The following is a 21924-nucleotide window of genomic DNA, read 5'->3' as shown; positions in this document are numbered from 1 at the left end:
TCGTATATACATTTTGGACAAAAGCTTTTATCTATACAATATTGTTTTGCACTAAAAGAAGCTGAAATAACATTCCCTAAGAGCAATTAACAGATAAATTGAAACTGTCAAAGTAAACAATGGAGGGAACAGATATACCTACATAATTAAACTTTCTACGAACTTTACCTCTTAAAAGATTGCATTTGCATATTTCCCATTTCGACTCGAACTTTTGGTTAACGAATGTTTAACGGCGTGGAGTACTGTTTTCTTTGTGGTTTTGTTATAAAGCATGTTATCAGTGTAGAGGAAAGGAGGCCCCTAGCACATGTGAGTGCGGGGGTGGGGACTTACGGGAAGTATCAATGTTGTGTCTTTACTAACTAAAAATAACAAATTGTTTGATTCAATCGATCGATCAATCTAAAGACGGCTCAGTATCCCCTTTAGTTACTGGGATAGAGAATGCACAAACGAAACTATTGGACTTAGAAAGTTGAAATAGGACGTGAACGTCTGTAGGTCGGGGAGAGTAGAGAGCAATAGAGAGAACTTCTTCGAAAAATGTTTTTTCAAAAATATACTGTGTCCATGCCATTGCTACATAGAGTTATGCGAGTTACACACCTCCATCTTGAAGTCCAATGACTACTATGAAGCGGTCTGGGCTGTACAGTGTAAAGATCTTTAATCGCTTAAGATTGCCAGCGCATATGTCACACGTGAGTGAGCTACTCAGGGTACTCGTGTGCACTAGAACATGCACTACACATTCATTATTTATTCTTAGTTTCAATTTAATCTTATGAAGTGTCCCAATATTTTATAAAATAGACGAGAAACCTTCTCTAGAGAGTTTAAGAAAATAAAACTTTTCGATGCAAATATAAAAGTGTTATCTTTTCTTTAGTAAAAGGGACCTTTTCCTATTAAAGTGTAGAACTTCGTTTCACAGTTAATATTTTATTTAAAGTTTTTGATAAAACTTTTCAATTTGTTAAGTGTTTACGCCGTTTCTTAAATGAGACTCGGAATTCTAAGTTTATTTAGTTACAGTCAATGATAATTGAAACTTTTCCTCGATTTGAATTTATATATAAAACTATTTCTTCTCAGCCCCCACAAAATCGAAAGTAACTTAATTTATTTAAAACGAATGAGCATCCCTTACAATGACCCTCGTGGCGCGGTGGAGCAGCGATTGTAAACTCGATGGTCGCGGTTTCGTTTCCCGCTCGGAGGAACGTGTTTTTATTTCATTGCCTTGGTAAAATAAAAAGAGGGCATTGATTTTTGCAATTCAAAACTCAATATTTCGAATAAGGGCCGAAAACGGATAACGGAGTGTATTGACACTAAGTTTTCTCTGCCTAGCCTGCTATATGATTTTTAACAAAAAAAGAGACAAATATAGCGAATGATTTAGAAAAAGTTAACATATAACAGAAAACCGATCAAATGAAGCCTGAAGCATTTGTTATGAGTGGAACAAATATTAATCCGTGAACAAGACCTGCGAGTTAACCTCGTCCTATCAATTACTGGCAGCAACAATCAATGTGACTAGTATTGTGGTGGCGTAGTGCTCAGCGACAGATTATGTCGCGAGGAAGGGTCGCCCTTTCTCCATCACGCAGGCATTAACCTGTCGGCGTGACGAATGTAAGGATTTTATGGATGGCCCCAAATCCGAGTAGGTACATTACTCTCGGCCGCGTCTTGCCTCCACGCCTCTTCGCCTCTGTATTTTCAATTATTAACATGTTTTTTTTGTTTACCAATTAATATTTGTCTGGTTCTATGGACACATGGACTCCTGCTCGGATTAGTGCATGACATTTGTGTTTTTAATTTAAGCGCAGTATAGATGTAGTATAGATGTGGTATCTAGGTGTGGATGTAGGTTCGAGTCCCACTCGAGTGATTTAATTATTTTAATTTTCTCGTTCTGGTTACAAAATGAAGTGCATAGTTGAGTACCGCAACCCAAAATACAATATTTCAAAAATTAGGAAGTCCTGGGTAACAGAGCGGACAACCTACCATTAGGTACTCTCTACCTATCCTGCTAAGAGGGAAAAAGTGTAAAGAAATACTATATCCCATCAAAAACATAAATGTAAAATGAAAGCCAAGTTCAGTAATAAAACATATACTTTCAGCGATAAAAGAAGTGAGATGTAAATGTATGCCAAGTTCAATGGTCAGTCCTGAAATTTATTTTTAACAATATAAAATATTTTATAACAACTGAAAATGCCCATTCTTCTTACAACCTGGAGACTTTATTTATGTGTAATATCTGACTTGGCTAGTTTTCAAATTAATTTACATCGATATTAATGAATGTATTTAAACTCTATTCTATTCTATTCAGATTCTATTGTATTCTTTTTTAGAGCGTTTAAATAAAAGCTTTTTCTAAAAATGATTTTTTGCTTATAATTTATTTTTTACTTTTTAGTTACCACTGGCTAGGTTTCTCACACTAGATGTCACATTATTTTTCTAATTATTCTCGGTAAGCCCTTTCATTTGATACCCGTATTGCAGATATGCATAAATAATAACAATTCCGCCATCTTAGTCACTTCACAGTCACAGTATCTTTTGCTAGTGTTCACAATATTTTGTACTTTCCTAAACAAAAATAGAATATCTAGCTGGAAGCTGGCATATTTGCTAAACCTCGAAATACCAGAAGTGACTTAAGTGATACCAGACAAGAGCTCTCAGAGCGGCGCAGTGATTGCGGACTGCCTCCACACTCACACATGTGAGGCAGTGTGCGCTGCGTGGAAAATGGATTTTATACTGTATCGCGCACGTAGCTGGGTAGGCAGAGAGAACCGCGGTACCTAGTTTCAGGACACTCCGTTCCCTTTCTACTCTGTGTCCTTGTGCCGCGACTGGCCTTAACTCATTTAACAAACAAACATCACCCCACCTTAATTGCAGGCGCTATTTTAAACATGCATATAACCTACACGAGTTCGACATCAGCTCATCCAGCCGTATGGGCCATACTGGTACATATGTCCACTTGACAACATTACCCTCCTTCTGGCGCAGTCGTGTAGATACTTCAATTATTTACATAATAGTGTAGGCAGAAGGAATGTAGTGCTAAGGATTTCGTTTCCACTCACCTGTTGTTACTGAGCAATGACAAAGAGAGCCAAGCGATAGGGCTAGTACATTGGCACTGAACCCCTTTATTACTCTCGGCTGTCTTTGCTTCCACACAAATACTATTTAGTTACTAAATTAATACCATGCTTTCGGAATTAAATTTTCAATATAAAATATAATTCCACAGCGACCGTATTCGATTATGCCAACAGACGCAACGTGCTGTACGCTTGTCCTCCGCCTGTAGGCTTGTGTGCAAGCCACACACTTCCTTGTGTGCAAGCCTAATCGCGAGTGAGTAAGTCACACTCTCAGTGGCTGGCATTAGCCTAATTAAACATTACATTTTACTGAAACTGACTAAAGTACTCTAGAGTATTTAATTGTGGCACTTTAACACTCATGGCGTTGTTTTGCTCGGCTATAGTTGGAAGTGCGAACATGGCATTCGACAGTGTGCTGTCGAGGTAATGCACTTTACCTGCACCTGGCTTCCTGCGGGTGTAAGGAAAGAGCAAAGCTGTTTGGGTGTCTCTAATTATTATAATTTGAGCATTACGCAGTAGTAAACGCGACAGCTGTGGATGTGATTCCCACTCGCGTTTTTGCACTTCATTTTGTTATGAAGACAAAGCGATGAGTGAGGAACGGAGAGTCTCAACACTAGGTTCCTTTTACCTACACTGATATAATATGCGAAACATACCAAATAAAGTTTAAATTAAGAATATCAAGTAAATAAGTTTCTCTACAGCATCTATCTACAAATTTAATTTACGGTTGTATGTGCACCAATATTAAGTGAAAGTGAAGTTAGCTGGTGATATCACAATGGCGTACTGTAGGTAGTGGGTATTCAGCTAACGGAGGGCGGAGTTTATAGTGTTACTGAATGATCCATATGGTCGCCTCTTAATTGTGTCTCGCGGAGTATTAGTGTGTGAGGGAATTTAATATTCAATTGTAATTATATCCGAGATGATATGTTTGCCTTAGTTTAAGCGAATTTGAGGCCTTCGCGGCGCAGCGGAACGTCGTCTGACGACAAGCGATTGTGAGTTCGATTCCCACTCGGGGGAATTCATTACCCTTATTGTTTACCTGCTTGCTACCGCCATGTATCCAACAACGCTCGGGCGAGGTTTACAGGGATATGTAGATGTAATCAGAAATTTAAACATTGTATTTAAATATATAATCAATGTGTCTAATGTAACAAGGAGCTCCACGTTGTGTCCTGGGTGTACCAGTAGGAGTAGTGGAGTAGGCAGAGGAAACGTTAGTGTTTATTCACACCGTTCTCTTTGAGTGGGGATCGAGCCTGGAGATCGACGTTCTCCCTGCATATCCTGCAATAAGCGGGGCAAACCGTGAAGCTAAAAAAATAAAAAATGTTGGCACCGATTCTATATATCTAGGATTATATAAAAAAATATGCGTACATTTCTCTGTCGCTGCGCCCCGGTGTTAATTTGCAATTGCAGGTACGGATACGTCCCGCGGCCTACTTACTGCTGCCCGTGCCATATCTGTACTAGCTCGCTAGAGGCCGTCTAAGTTTTGTCACGTTGCGTTAAAAGATAATAGTTTTATCCTAACTATAATCTATAATAATAGTTTATTTTTTATTTTCTGGTGACGCTACATGTATATTATCTATATGAATATTATTAAGTAAACTTGCAAACTCGAGACTAAATCGCGGTTAAAATCAATTTTTTTATATAACATCTTAAAGTGAAACTTAATTTATATACGTAGCAAATGACATTTATGAATGTCAATAGCATTTTGATTCCATACTCTCCGTTCAAACTGGGGCGTAGGGGCGTAGGAGCGCACATGAGCAGTCCCGTCACGCGCCTGTCTGGGGGAAGTCATTTCAAGTACAAATGTTAAATATACTGAATATCTTCCACCTAATACGATTTACTTAAAAATACGAGATAAAGTGATAAGGCTCTCGGGAGGCGAAGTGTTCTATATTTTTAAGTACCTACATACATTTTAAATATTATTTTCGTGGGTCGGCGTTTGACCGTCTACGCGCTGGTGCTGGTTGTGGGCTGGCTGTATCCACATTGGGTGCGAGGTGGTGGGTAAGCCGCGCTTCGTCCAGTTACCAGAGTGAACGGTATTATATATAATATTAGCGTCACGTCGAGAGCGCACATGTCACTCACTTTGTGAGGAGGGGTGGGAGTTTTGTAAGTGACACTGCCATTGCCCATTGCCCATTTCCCTTCGTGTACGTAATGCTCTGCACATTTCCAGTTTTTACTTTATTAAGCAACTAGTGGGCCCGGACGCGGCTACGCCCGCGAAAATATAAGCCTAAATAATTAAAATATGTTAAAAAATAATAATAAGTGGAGATTTATTATTAGAAAAAATATCTGAATAACCGAAATGAACAAACAAAAGAAATAAAAGTAACTAAAGGAAATTCTTAATATTAGAAAAAGTACCTAAAGTTTGCCGTGCGCGCGTACTAAACATTTTTCTATATTAAATAATTATTAATTTTTGCGAACACTATTAAATAAAATCCCAAATGATTAAAATTACGATATTTTAAGTGTATAACATCGGTATAGATAACCGAACTGAGAAAAAATAATTATAAGCAACAAATAATTACATAAAAAATAATAGTAATTCGAAAATATATGTATAAAAATTTACAAAATCATCAAAGTCATCTGCCCGTTCGCGTCGGTCATACTATACCACTCGTAGGCTAGGTCATTCCGAATCAGTGACATCTTCTTAATTATTTATTAGATTGTCATACAGTAAACTATAATTTCCATCTAGATGAAATGCTAAAAGTGACTATTATATTTATTTTCATAAGGATGAATATCAAATTATAGAAATTATCTAATTTTTGTTAATGTATACAAATCTATATCAACGCGCGCCATGTATGCATTAAGCAAACTCACTTTGGGTGACGTTTTCTTAAAACAGCAAACTTTGCAAGCCGTTGCTTAGCAACGCGTAGCGACGATTGTTATTAACATGGCGGAATAAATTTCATGTCAAATTAATTATTTTAATATATTGGTATATATCGAAAATATTACAAATATAAGAAAAAAAAGTATCCTATGTTCATCCCGAGACCCTCAAGTATCTCTGTATGTGTATTTTATCACAAAAGAATTAGCGGTTAGGCCCTGATTGCGTAAAAGACAGACAGACAGACAGACAGACAGAGTTACTTTTGAATTTATAATATAGGTATGGATTGTGATATATTCATCAAATTAATATGATAAAAATGTAAAAACGATGTTTATATTGCTGTGGGTTCGATTCCTACTTGGAGGAATGAATTACGCCGCTCAGCGCACAATGTCTCAAAAAAAATGAATATTATATTTCTTGTAGCTTTAAGTTCATCTCCTCCCTACTTTTACATTCTCGTAATGTAATTTAAACTTTTAAAGTACTTTATTGAAGTCAGTCGACCTTTTGAACTTGCCTAACCACCGCGTTGAGCTTTCAAGTTGTTCTGATTGTGTGTTTGCATAATATAGACTTAGAGTGTACTTGCACTGTCGGCGCCTTGAGCACCGGGCACAGACGAACTCCGTGCACGTGTATTCGATTCCCGACCGAGGAAATTATTAGAGGAATGGAGTGTCTTAACACTAGTTTGCCTCTGCCTTCCTGTTTGCGGGATGAAACTTTAAACTAAAAAACTACCATTTTCAATTTAATTAAGTCAACCGTTGGCCGACATATACACGTCATATTGTAGAGCGTCATCTGTAAACCTTAAACGTTATAGAAACAGAAATACAGTTTTTCCTTACATTAATATATTGGAAAGCAAAGTAAAAGTGGTACCTGTATTATACGATATTGTAATACACCTACCTATCCCGCAAAGAGCCGGGTAGTATCGAGACACTCAGACACTTTAGAGACTTTGTGTGTTGACAGAGCGAGGAGTAATGGATACGGAGCCCACAACCGATGCGGCCTCATCCATAATATATTTATAGAACACAAGCGTACCTGCCAATGACTATGGACGACGACGGAGGGACGAGCAAGTTCGGGGCGGGTTGCGGCCGCGGGCTGTTGTGTTCATCTCTCACTGTGACTGACACGTACGACGTGAAATAACATTTGTTAATTCGGTATTCTAGAGGTCTGTAGGAGAGTCTTTACGAGGAGGTACTCGTCTTTAGAATAAGTGATGTCAACAATGTTTACCTAAATCTTTGGTTTTCGTAATAATTACAGAAATATGAGTCTCTTAACACTCAGTACCCTCTGCCTGTCCTGCTATGCGGGAAAACAGTGGAGACATTTCATAATATGTACTCTTCTAAACACCAGGATTATATAAATAAATAGGATTTACATATTATATTATAACAGCTACAGAGCCCCCCCGACCAGACGCTGAGTCGTGTCGTGTACGAGTATACCGTGTATATTATATTTGCACCGCACGTATAATGCCTTCTATACTCGTAGTAGGTACCTTGTATTAGGTTATCGTAAAGTAAAAAAATATATCCGCTTAACAAAACTTCACATTGACGTTAAATTAGAAGCAAAGTCGGTACAAACATAATGAAAGAACGGAAGAAAACATAACCAGTATATTCTGAAGTTGAAAGTGAGAAAACTGGTATGATTTAACGAATACTACAAAATAGTGTTTTCACAAATATTGTCAGTAACGTTGTCCAACAAAGGACGGCCAGAGTCGCACCTGTCCGCGAGCGTACTGTCGCATTGAAACGAACGAATTCAATTAAAAGTATTCACTTCAAACAGAAATCCCGGCGACGAATTATGCAAATGTGTACCGACCGTTGAGGCCTTATTGTCCCTCCGCTATCTATCTTGGCACAATAAGGGACGTGCATGGGCGTATGTAACTGCTTCCCCTACCTAGCCTTCAAGAGGTACTTACATGGTTTACACCGGAATTTATAAAACTACTAAGAAAACATTTTTTTCCAGAAGGGCATTGAATCAACAACCGCAGTCAAAGGTTTGCCAAATCCTATAAAACTACTGGCAAAAGTCAACTAAGTTCAATTTAAAGGTAGTTTTTGCATTTCCAATGTTGTTTATTTGCTCATCTATCCTTTTACGTAATGTCATTGGATCCACTCTTAGTTTACATTAACTGCTCTCTGGTGTGACCTCCTTTTATATTAATATTTAATAGATTTATTTAGTACGAGTATGTAGTACGTTCTTTTTGTTTATTACTAGTAAATAAATGAGATTGTAATCGACAGGATTAAAAATTAAATCAAAGCTTAATCAACATATTTATAAAATAATAACATAGTCATAGCATACCTCAGTTTGATTCATCGATGTTAGCTTCAATCTTTATGTAGTCACGTGTCGCTCCCCCTAGAAGTCTGACTTAGCTTTAGTTTAGAGGTCTACTACGACTCCTACCAGAGAACAGTACCGGTTTTCATCTTCCTTTATAATAACTTGAGATATACTAACGCGATTGTACCGGAAGTACTTTGTATAAGAAAAATCATTCTTAACAAAATTACTTTATAAGATATTTATATCTTTATTTATTTATTTATTTATTTATTTATTTATTTACACTTTATTGTGCACAATTACACATTAAGAAAAAAAAAAAAAAGAGTATAAAAACGACAAAAATATAACAATTGACACACAAAAGGCGGCCTTATCGCTAATCAGCGATTTCGATCTTTATATGTTGTAGGAAAAAAAAATCATCCGGTATTACATTATTAAAATATTGAAAAGCAGATAAAAGAAGAGTTGCCAAAATGTAAATAAATGATATCAAAGTCTTTACCTCAACGAGATTGGGAACGTGAGGATTCACCAATTTTGCTCTTTGCCTTCCGATAACGACGGGGGAATATAATTATATACTAATCATGAATTTAATAGAAAAATATCTTATGACTTCTGGTTGTCCATTCTGAGCTACGCCAAGCAGCAGGGTAGGCAGAGCACTCACACAAAGACAAGAAATAAAAATAATTTATTCCTCCGTGTGGAAATGGAACCCACAAAACGCGAAAGTTAAAAAGAAAATGTTTCGGCCCTTCATAATATTAGAACTTTATAAGATTGACGTTTATTCAATCTAAAGTAAGTATGAACGTAAGAGACATGAGCAGAGTTACATAAACCCGCGTAATTACTTATCGCCTAAGTAGAGCCTAGCGTGTTGTTCTATTAGCGACTATTATTATTTAGCTTTAGCTATACTATTATTACGCAGGTTTACTTGTATATTATAGTTTTTCGATATAAAAATATTAATAAAAAATGTACAAAACCATTTAATGTATTAGTATAGCTTTCCACTTTTTTTGACTCACTTTTCTTGAGCGTAAAATGCTAAACGAAGTGTCCCAGAACTAGGTTCCCTTCGCCTACCCTGCTATGTGCGGGCTTGTCGTAGCACGTGTGTAGTACTTAAGTGTGAATACGTTTATGTAACGCGTTAAGCTTTCGATAGATTTTGAAGAAAAATAACCTCAAAATGGCGTCGCTTCTCCTACACTACATCGAAACTACAAGGACAAACTGTATCTCCCGGTTTTTTATTATTAGTTATTTTACATTGTCCCCGTATGGTACCAAATATTATACACGAGTTCAAGCCAAAATATATTTTTAAAATTTCTTCCAAGCGTGTCAAAACGCGCCACTACAAGACATTCCTAAATACGTTAAATAAGAAACAAACGTCGTATCGCAGTCGTGACCTGTAAAGGGCAGTCGTGTAACAATCGTGTATAAATGAGAGCGGCTCTTTATCGGTTTGTTAATGAATACACACACAAACACACACACAAAAGTTAGTCCAAAAAAAAGCGATAAAAATGTAGCATTATAGTTCATTTAAAAAATAGTTCATTTTAATTTTCTCTTTCAATATCTTATGTATATATAACAAGCACGCAAAGAACGTATTGCTTCTTGACTCCCAATATTATCTATTATAAAGAAAACGATTTATTTTTTAAATATTAGGCAGATTAGAATCTAGAATGAATGTCTAGAAGTGAGCTTCACCTTGTCGGCGCTACTGAGCCGTTAGTTATTCATACAGATTTCCTTATAACTATTTATAATTCAGGTATTAATCAGGTAGTTAAACACAAAAATAGGTTTTTTTGATTACTAAAAACAAATGTTATGCATTTTAATGTAACACACAGACACACAAACAGACCTCCATCTGAGAACATCCTCTGGTAGATCTCGTCGCAGTCTGTGGGGGCGGAACACAATACGTATAAATATAATATATTGAACTTAGATCGGCTAATTAACTAATTACAATGAGCGGCACCGCGTCTCTCTATAGACATGGCGGTCTAGTAATAAGACAAAGCACGGCGTCGAGTTCCGCCACTCAACACCGAAAATGTTGAAAAATTGAGGAACAGAGTGTATTAACACTTGTTTCCTCTGCCTACCCTGCTATATGGGTACTATGCTATATTATATGAATATGCTTAAATTATTATCGTTTCTTCCCTCTGGGCAATATCTCGAAGACCAGGACCAGGGCAGTGCATGTCTTAGCAGTGGGTCGTCTCCGACCCCCCTGATATATGCGGGGAAAGGGTGAAACTGGTGGTCATTGAAAAGGCATTCATGTGTGGCTTAGTATGTGTGTTTTTTCATTTCCATACCATTCTCTAATAATGAGACACTAGTAATGCAGAGTTTATGTAAAGTCGTCGCGGTGCAGTCGTACAAGCGTGTGCCTTTAACCGCGACAGTTGTGGGTTCGACAAACAAGGCAAAGCGCGGCGTTGATTTCCGCCAAAGTGGGGAACAGAGTGGGGACTTACTAAAAAAAGCTAAGCTGAAAAGGAACACTACGCCGCGCTTAATCGAACCGGATTCGGGAATCATATCTAAATATATATATTTTTTAAACCTATAACAGCCGTCAGATAATATAGGTATCTCAACTAGGTCTAGATGGCGGCAATTGGCACATCTTAAAACTGCAATCATTCAAATGAAGGTTCTGTCTCTCCTGAAACCTGACTGTCCACCCGGCGCCAAGTAAAGCACCGAACTTTGTTTAAAGATAAATCTAACCTTAAATGGGACACGACTCCACAAACAGAATACTCGTACGTACCTATAGAAGATTCCAAGCTATGAAGTAATTAGCAATATAAAACACATCGGCCCAGATCCCGAGTGCGCTTTGTTGGCACAAGTTCAACTGGCCCAAGTGTGACCACGTGTGCTCGCGTGTGCTCACGTGTGCTCACGTGTGCTCACGCGTGCACACGCGAGCACACGTGAGCTCTATGTAACCCACACAGGCACACAGTTCTACGCTCGTGACCACTAAGTACGCAAAGTAGTAAAGTATTGGTGGAATAGATTATTTTTTATTTACAGAAGCTTTTTTTATTGAAGTTTTCTTTTGACAATTTACAAATTATTCAACATTTGTGTATGTAGGTAAGTTTATATTTCACATATTAATTACACAGACGTCTCATAGCGGCACGACACATTCTGAAGTAAAATATTTTATGGTAACAAGCGAAGCGAAACTATAACTAACATTAAAACTGAAAATAAGTCAGCATATTTATATTTTAATCTCCCACTGGAACAGTAAATAGAACGGAAATAAAAAATAAGCTCAAAAAAACCACTCTAAAATTTTATAGCTAAACGCAAAATTCGTTCGGATTTTTCATTTATTTAGACAATGACGTATTCTATAGTTATAGTGGGTTTATCGGTTTTACAAATTGCTTTTCGAGCGCTAATCATTTAAAACACGCTCATTCGGTCCAAATCATGCAAATATGGAGGAGGAGGGGAGGGAGGAGGAGGAGGAGGAGGGAGGAGGAGGATAGAGTGGCGCGGCGTTGAGACCCGCCACTCGAGACGCAGTGCATCACGCTGTGCCACGGCTGGTCTCAGTAGGCTGCGAGCGTTAACGTCATCTATTCTACACAAACATATTTCTCCAATCTGGGCCAGTGGTGTTTCAGATTAGCGAATTCAACAACTCTTCTGCTTTATGGTACTATTATAGTCTAGTATACATTTATACACATACACATGTAACAGATTCAGGCGATGAAAGGCAAGGGAACAGGGGGGGGGGGGGTAAGCTACATAATATCCTCATATTAATTTCAATTTAAAAGTCAACTAAGAACCTCTTTCTCATTTGTCAGGCACTCACCTACAACGTGCAACGTGACGAAGAAGGAGCGCACGGGCTGCGTGGACACCTGGCACTCGTACACGCCCGCGTCGCGCTGCTGCACCCACTTCACCTGCAGTGTCCAGTCGTCCGTCTGCGCCGAGTGCGTCGCCTGCGACAGTTCTAACGTTACAAACTATAACTTAACTTAACTAACTATCTATTAGTCTTCATTTATTTTTTATTTAATGGCACAAGGTGGAATGAATATGAAGATAAATGTAGAAAAAAACAATATTAAAAAATTTCCCATTAGAATTTATTGTAGAATAAAAAAAGTAAGAGATCACCTAAAAAATTATACAATTTGACTATAGAAACTTTAAGTTTTTGGTAAAATTAAATATAAAAACTAATGTCATAAAGTCAGAAGAACACCATAACTATAAGAATCCCATACATCCCTAATGTATTTAGAAGATGATACCCCACCACTTATTAGTTGTGGAGTTTTAGCTTCTGTTATCATAGCGACATGTTTTTTTTTTCAGCTTCACGCTGTATCCCACAAATATTTTCAAATTGGATCACAAATTAAGGAGAAATCGATGGACATATATAAAAAAGCTTAGACGTAGGGTATATAACATCCTCTTTTTGAACTCGGTTAAGATCTGAGAAACTGAACGTATTAGTGTGAGCTAGTGTGACCTTACTAAACCTCTCTCAAAGGCCTCTCTTTGAATATCTAAGTTACAGTAATAAAACAATTTGAATGGCAATTACAGGATATATATATACGACGCGACCTACCGACCGAACGAGATAACTTTTGTTCTATAAAGAAGCCTCCTTTCAGCTTGTGTTAAAGATGACATATAATGTTGTAAGTCGTGACAAGGCCGTGTAGGCGCGACACGAGGCAAGCGCTCGGCTCTGTCCTTACAATCAGATGGCGTCAAGGCTCTGTCATTTACCTGAAAGCGTTGGTCCGAGGTGTAGGTGTAGCCGCCGACCGTCAGGATGTGCAGGTCGCGATGTCGGATCCATGACACCTGCCAATTAAGTACAAACATGTTAAAACAATATAAAAGCGGAACACAGCACATCGGGAACAAGAGGGTGGTGGTGGTGGTGTGCGATCTTACTTCGTCCTCGTATGCGCCGTTACGCGCTATGATTGGACTGCGAGTAAAGCGTATATAAATAGCTATAGAAATCATAAAAGTGCTTCTGTTATGTTTTAAGAAAAAAGGAATAATATACGTATGGGTGTGAGGAAGATGTAAGAAATTCTAACACATTTGTATCGGGTCGACTTGTAACGATGTCATAAAATATAAGAAACTGAATTTGTATGTATTTGTAATAATTGTATCATTAACAAACTTGGCAGTCTTAAGTATTGACGTTGGTTACAATCGAGCTGGTCTGATGATGGAGCCGGGACCTGAATAGTGGAACTGTCCAGAGGTTACTTACTAGTCAACTATATTACTAATGAACCCATAACCGTTGCCTTTACAGTAAGTGGCTGTGCCGCTGCGCTATTTCTTAATAAAAAAAAACATTTTGTTTTAGATTGATCAACTTATCAATTGATTGATATATATTGATCTATTTAAAATAACAACTGGTAACCTAGTAGTGCTAAGACACTCCCTTCCCCACCTTCTGCCGAATTCTGGAGGCACTGCGTGTTGGGTGGCGGAATGACGTCACTATGCTGACGTCATGCAATTTAAAAACACCTAACCTGGGAAACCTTTTTCGACATTTATTTAACATACAAATTTCACTTAACTTGAGTGTCAGTGAAACACGAATTATAGCTTAGAATCATTCTAAGTTTCTATTACTTATTATATCTGTTCTGTATTAAATACATATTTATAATATATACATATATCTATTAATAAGTAATGTTTTACCTGGGCGGGGTAGGGCGGTGGATGGCGGGGGAGGGCGGGGGAGGGCGGCATGTCGGTATGCCGGGCACGAAGGTAAACAAATAATATTTTCACAAAGTCTCCTTGCTCGGAGCTCGGAATGTACCTAATGCTTATCTGAAGGCCCGTGGCTCTTTACGGCCAGTTTCGCTTTTACTAAGTTTATTAATATTAAGCACCTAACAATGGCGGGGTACTATTTTACATATTAGACGTACAACTTGCTCCCGCCGTACTTAGTGGTAATACAAGTAGATGTTACTGACCTGTCCGTCACACCAGTCGTGTCCTATCTGTACCAATAAGCTTTTGTCGATTGAACATGTCAGTGTACAAGTCGAATTCAGTTCAGTACGAAGAAACCTGTGGCTGAAGCTTCTCAAATGTTCTCATATATTTGAAGTAAGGCCGCGTCGCTTGCCAGAGCTGCGAAGTGATGGGTCACGCTGCCCCGAGTAGGGAATATTTATTTAACTTACAGCCATGGATTTATATTATCGTTAAATGTTGTTTTCGCGAAACTATTAGATACTAATCTATTTATTTAGGGCAATCAAATCAATAATAACTCAATATATTATATTAAAAAATTGTCATTATTACTGAGTAATACGGAACATATACTCGTGGACAGAACACACTCATATTTGACCTAATCGAGCAAATCAAAGAGAACTTTTCCTATTTGTTTGAAACATATAAGTTTTTATGTACAAGATAAACACATTTTTAATATTTCATATATATATATATATATATATGTATTTATGGTTCTTTCTAAATACTTACTTTTTAAGCGATATTTTTTTAAAAACCTCATGAAATTTTGAATTTTAAAAATGTTAAAGAATATCTAATACTTTCGAGATGACATTGAGACATAAGGCATTTGTTTACTTGAGATAAAAAAAATTGAAATATATTATTTGTTTACTATTTTAAAAGATCAGTTATTTTAAAGATCAAGAGACAGCGTGCGGCTGTAGTCGCGACACGTCGGGAAATGTCCCGACTGCATAAATCTAAAAAGAAAATAAACAAGCCCAGTAGTTTATTCGGATTAACAGTCGGGACCTCTTTAAATTATGCGGGATTCCTGGTAAAAAACATTATTGATTGAAGAGATTCTTATAGGTCCCGACTGTTAATCGAAGTCATTATAGTTGTCAGTCCATTCTGTTATGATGAATAAGGAATAGTCATATATTTCAAGCAGGCGAAGCCGCGGGCGGGCCGCTAGTATAATTTTTTTATTAATAAGTACTACTCTCCTGTTCATTATACCTTTTACATACACATCTCAATTAACATGAAAAGGCCAGTTTATCAGTTCAACGGAAACTCTTTTGAAATATAATCTTTGATACAATCTGATAGCAGCGTGCAGTGCAGGAAACAAAACATATTGTACAAAGAGATTTATATCGACCGAGTGCGCACTGCACTCGTATTCAAGTTTCCGTATGATTCGTGTAAGCCAATATTGATAAACTGATGTAGTTTACCTTTGTTTTATTTGTTCGTTAAGGTTCTTGCAATATTTACTGATAATTATATTAAGTATTTTTAGTAACTCGCTAAAGTAATGCTGTACTTCGATTTGAGTATCTCGCACATAGCGGGGTAGGCGGACCGGGAAACCTGGTTTTAAGACAGACATTGGTCAGAGCGCCTGCACGGGACTGCACTCTGGTCTAGCGTCACGCTTTATCACGCACAGCAGTAGACCAAGTACTTCAACACTCCGTTCTTCATTTTCCGTCCGAATCCCAGATATTGAGTGAACGCCACGTTTTCTCTCACGCGGGGGAATCTGACCCCAAATCAAGTACTCTCGTACTTTTGTAACACGTTATATGATAAAAGTTCATGAAAATTCATAACACATCGTTAGCGTTTAATTTTTATGCAAAAACATTGCATACTAAATAATTAAGTTAGCATTTTTAAACCACCACCTGTCGGGGGTTTCGGTGAAATTCTCATGAAAATTGCTATAACTTTTTACTTCTATTCGTCTACTTGTGTTGCCCGTGGCTTGGCTCGCTACGCTTTATTGCAATAATTATTATAATTAAAGGAGAAACTCTCAATGTGTCATTATCTATTTTGTTGGGTGTTACACTTGCGGATAAACTCAGCTCTGCCGCGTTCGCAATTAAAAAGTAAGACAAATGACAGACGTTAAAAACCCGCTGCCCGACTAGTCTATTATAGCTATTTTCATATATATATATATTTTATCTTATGGAATGCTGCTATGGGGCAGTACTTCAGACATAAATTCAATATTTATCCTTCAAAAAAGAGCCGCAAGGTGTATTTATAAACTAAGAGCGCGAGATTCTCTGCGAGATGTTTTCAAAGATGCAGGTATTCTTACAGTTGCTTCCCAATTTGTATATTATAATATTCTCTTTGCCGACAAAATATACATTGTCATAGCAAAAATAGTGACAGTCATACGATAGGTACGAGAAATAAAGATAAGCTTGTTACACCAAGTTTTTGCCTCCAAAAAGTTAATAAATCTTTTATGGGTCTGAGTATACGTGTTTATAATAAAATTCCGCAATGTATTCTAAGTTTAACACTACTAAAATTTAAAGTATTTGTAAAAAAACGTTCTAACAACACACAAAATAATTGACTTGTCATATACTAAGACTCAAACAGACCACCACAACGGCCCCCCATATACATTTATTTATTTATCTTAATTACAGTTCACTATGTTATACATTCCAACTGCACTGACGGAGTCGGGGGCTACTTCCCTCGACGTCACAGGTCGACTTAAATAAGTTAGGGGAGTTGGCAGCCAGCGAAGGATCTTTTAAAATATATTAAAGAAGTTCTTGGCGCAGTAAATAACGTTTGCTGCGAACGTACAACTTCATACAAATGAAAATATATGGTTAAATTTGTGGAAATTAACCTGTTACCTACATATATTTTTTTCTTATTCTAATTTGAATTAATCTACAATGTTGCTACACCAATCTTCTTACAGAACTAGTGGTTTGTATGTGCGAGGGGATTTACGTTACTTCAATATTTCAAAATGTATTCTTGTATTTGCAAATTATATCTTTGAACACTGCTTATATAAGTCAGGAATATTATTTGACGTTGACTCTAGACTTTATAATATATATAGATTTTTTTAATATGCATTTTCAATTTCTATTATATAACATTTTTAACGTACATGTATATCCTTCATGTACCTACACTACGTGACATCGGTAAAGTGCTAATGCTCAACTGGCGCGTCCGGAACGCCAGAATAATGATAGCGTTTGTAAAAAACGGAATAGTGTTAAGAAGGACATATTGCGTATTAAAGGAATAACTCAGCTTTACCTCGGACCGCGACGTGACCGCGACGTGACCGCGACGTAACCGCGACGTGACGGCGCGGCGCGTCCTGTGCTATATAATAACGTCATTTTCTATCTGTTGAGAGCTTACATACTTAAATTAGTATATTTTTAGTAATATCATATCTGACAGCACAGTCTCGGCTGGTAACAACACAAAGCGTAGAGTTGATTTCCATCATTCAATGGATGGAAGATATATATATGTATGATAGATTTGAAGTGCCCGAGGTAACTGCGACCGCAGGTACAGTGGGTATATATTCAACCATATTGTTTACAACTGTTTAGCTATATAATATTAATGTAGATAGCATTTTTAATAAAATAAATATCCTGTCTTTGAAATGTGCATAACATTTGACAGTGTAATACACTAATACGAAGTAAGAACGTAACAAGTGCGGCGGTAAACCACCAACTTTATTGAAAGAATTCTACAAACTTTGTTGGCTTGTAATATTTCAAACGGAAAGATTTATGCGACGTCGGGCATCGACGTTGAGTGAACAAATTAATGTATTACCTTGTACAGAACAAACTTTTACAGTTCATTTTGTTTACTTTTTATTTGTGGTTGCGGGTTCGATCCCCGCTCGAATGCTTGTATTAAAATTATTTTTAGCTCCCTATTCTGCTAAAGAAAACTGCGCTATATTAATGCATTCCGCATTCGCTTGAAATAAATAATGCGGAAACTAGGACGAGTGTCTTAACACTAAGCAGGTAAAAGAAACATCGTCTCCTCTCAGGCAAATCTATAGTAGAGTTAACCCAAGGGTGCGAGAACGCGGCACGCGCACTCCCGGTGACACGCTGCGACGCGACGGTTCAACGGTGGGGTATATAAAGTTGTTTATATGATTTCTAAAAAAGTATTTGGATTTCCCACCCTATCCATCTCTCTACTTAGCCATAAAAACTTGTTATAAGTTGTCATAAAATTCATCTTACAAACAATTTTTCGTATATGAAAATTAAACTCCTGAGTTCTATTCTAGCAGTTAAAATTAACAATTAAACTTATAAGTTAGCAGAATAAAACGGAAATTCTCTAACAAATGCACATTTAGAGAAAATATCGATTGTATTATATTTTTTATATTCTACATTCAGCCTTTTGACTTTACCTTTTGTCTATTGTTTGCGATCGCTCATGTTCCTTTTGAAGTTGCAGTTTCATATTTATTTGGTCTTTCTGTGAACATCACGAACAAAACTACGTAAACATTTGTACACACACACACACACACACACACATCTATTACTGACTGACTGACTAACTACTGGAGTGTATAGAGGAGCACAAGCAGGGAAATACGAGTTTTTTATTTTACGTCTTAAAGTCCACGCAAACGAAGTAGCGGCCGATGAAGAGTATTATATTATATAGAAGTAGTATAGCAGTGGAGTGCTGTATTGGAAATATTACAATTACAATAGAAGCTTGCACGTCCCGTGTCGTATATCACAAGTGTTATGGTATATATACTGTACAAGTTATTATAAGTGGGCTAAATCATTTTCTTAGATCTTATTATATAGTTAGGTCGAGTTGTCCTAATAAATGCATGTTAATAAGGAAGAATGCGGCAGACAGTAGCGAGCGAAGTGCCTTAACACTGAGCCCTCTGTCGACCCTTCCACTTTCTGGATACAGTTTGAAACTAAAAAAAATACATTTAGAGTATTTTTATTTTCGCCATATATTGATTTGAATATTTGTTGAAAAGAAAGAAATAAAAAAAAACATTTCAATGAAATACATACGCCGTCTATTGATATTGGCTCGTTTAAGAAATGCAAACAAAATGAATAAGTTTATATTTATGTAGAGCGAGTTGCTGACAGCGAAGCGGACTCGTTACGTCGGTAACTAGTTAACGTATAACACTTTTATGCATATACTTATTTTATTTTAACTTCATTTCTTTATTTAAATGTTTTAAATAAGAATTACGTAGTTTTTTAAATAAATTAGGTATAATCAATTCTTATATATAAAAAATAGTTTAACAAAGGAAATTACAGCGAGACTAGCTTGTACAGGAAAGTTTATGCAGATTTTAAAAACATTGTATGGTGTAGTCGCAGAGTATAGCAGAGTATAGCAGAGCACAGGCCACAGGTGCTTTACTTGCGCGATAATGGCTTACATATACAAGTAAAATGTCACCTATAGCTTGCTGATGTCACGCAATGTTAAACTATTTAATGTTCAGCACAAGTAATGTGAAACACCACGCAAACGTGTGAATAGTTCGCAAGGGTCGGTCGTCCGGTCACGGCGGCCTCGGGGAGTAAATCTTATGAAGTTTAGTGCAACACTCCGCTTTATGACTCCATTGTTTCCGCCGAATTGATTGCGGAGAACTTACTTCCAAACTATTTACAGATGTATTGTCTTGCATTGGTTCGAGCCGTTCTGGCGTTTTCATTGTTTGCTTCTCACTGAGACGGTGTTAGAATGCCTTATACTGTTATTATTATTTAGTGTAGGTATAGCGTTTATGTGGTTATTAGTACATGCGCTCAGAGCATGAGCTACTAAACTCTTAGTTACTTTCATTTAAAGTCGTTCGGGCGAAGCCGCAGGTGGAAAGTAGTCAAGCAAAATATTTTTTCTTTCAATATGTGAAGTGTATTTTTTTTGTTTAACAAATTTCTTGTTAACATGCGGTGAAGTTTATGTTCAAAAGTGGGGAAGTTAATTTGATTGTTTTCAACTTTAAACCGGCACTGCTCTTTGAACTTTGTCTCAAGTAGCTTATAAGTTCATTTAAATTTTTCTAAAACTTTTGCATAAGAAGTATTTATATATGAAAATATAGTGAGCAGTACTTATTGGGGTTAAATTGCCCTTGTAGCAGATTTACGAAGAATTTATTTTTTTAAATAAAATTTTAAAATAATCTCAATTTTTTTTTTTAAATTGTGCCATTATTAACAAACATATTTGTAATAATTTTCATGTTTAATTTGTACATAGGGGTGGCTGCAAAATAAAGCACATAGCAGGGTAAACAGAGGGAACCTAGTGCAAAGACATTCCGTTCCCATTATAATACTTCCGTTCTCCACTTTCCACTGTATTTTTAAGGCATTGCGTGTGAAATACTGGAATTCGTGCTTTGCCTCGTTACCAGAGCGGGATAGTGAAAATATTAAATATTTCATTCCGCGAATGCCAACCGAACCCACAACTGTCACGTTTACACACACGCTTGTGCCACTGCACCGCGACTGGCAGACTCAAACTAAACTCTCTACTCATTACATACTCGTCTAAATATTCGTTATAAATTAGACTTACTCATTAAACAACGAAATGACGCTACCTACACTAGACATATAGTTCTAGTGCAGGTAGCGTCATAGTAGGAAATACAAAAGTAGAGGTTCGACTTGAATTCGGACACAATTTTCGTTCGGCAGAAGTTCTCTATCGAAGAGCATTGCCACGACCGTCTCTCGGACTACGCCACTGTTTGTAATGCTAATTGAGTTTTTAATTGGATCCCGGCAGGTCGTCGGACTGCCGCAGCGACGTTTGGGCGAATCATTTGCTACCTTAGAAAGAAATTAATTTCTATATTGGTTTAGACAAGCGGTGCGACAGTGTGGTAGTGTGATAGATTGGCTGTGATATATTTTTTTCGAGTGTGTCCGAGTGTCACTGCTTATTCCAACAAAAACAGAACGTACATACGAGTATTTTGAGTTCTTTGCACTTAAACGGTTAAGTCAAAAAGGCGTCAAACAAGCGTTAGGTCTAAGTAGGGTGTGTCTCATACAACACTGAAAAAGTTAATTTAAAACGTCATCGTGAACATATAATGAAAAATATGTTTTTGATTTAATGCTTTATCTTACACAGCAGGAAAAGCAGAGAGAACAAGGAGTTAAGACAATAGGTTTCCCAATTTCTATTAAATCTTCAAGACGTCGTGTGCTTAGTAACGGTACTCTACCTTCGTGACATTGACTCCCGTCACTCAACACGCAACATCTTCCCTTTGTCTACTTTGCTATATGGGGGATACAACACGAAACAATCACTTAAATTAACTCAATGTAGAATGTAATTAAAAAAACGTTAAAGTGAGTAAAGCGGAAAAAAAATAAGGGCAGCGTTATATATTTTTATCGGACGCGAAGGAGGTGTTTTATAAAAGAAAGGCTAAGTACAGTATTTATATTCGCGCTCACGTCCTCGCTGCGATAGGCCTCGAATACACAGTCGGGTGAAAAATACGCATAATGCCACCTATATATCTTTACAGACTCT

At 37.0% G+C, this 21924-nt stretch overlaps 1 protein-coding gene across 9 annotated transcripts in view; it reads right to left on the bottom strand.

Annotated features, from left to right (window-relative positions):
* The window catches only part of LOC146536055 (neurotrimin-like), a 336131-nt gene that overhangs the window by 16572 nt on the left and 297635 nt on the right, over positions 1 to 21924 (bottom strand). For 7 of the 9 annotated variants that reach the window (XM_085191669.1, XM_085191667.1, XM_085191671.1 and 4 more), the window contains exons 4-6: positions 13282 to 13359; positions 12344 to 12476; positions 10343 to 10381 (exon numbers count right to left, since the gene is read on the bottom strand). In XM_085191669.1, coding sequence (XP_085047795.1) covers positions 10343 to 10381; positions 12344 to 12476; positions 13282 to 13359 — 250 coding nt within the window. The remainder of the gene's footprint in view (positions 1 to 10342; positions 10382 to 12343; positions 12477 to 13281; positions 13360 to 21924) is intronic. The other 2 variants (XM_085191675.1, XM_085191676.1) reach the window with 1 other exon arrangement.

Source organism: Heliconius melpomene, chromosome 10 (genome assembly GCF_056956725.1).
Source record: "Heliconius melpomene rosina isolate 202511_hmr_F chromosome 10, ASM5695672v1, whole genome shotgun sequence".
Taxonomy (NCBI): domain Eukaryota; kingdom Metazoa; phylum Arthropoda; class Insecta; order Lepidoptera; family Nymphalidae; genus Heliconius; species Heliconius melpomene.
The sequence above is the reverse complement of the archived record's forward strand: the minus strand, read 5'-3'. Positions and strand labels throughout refer to the sequence as shown.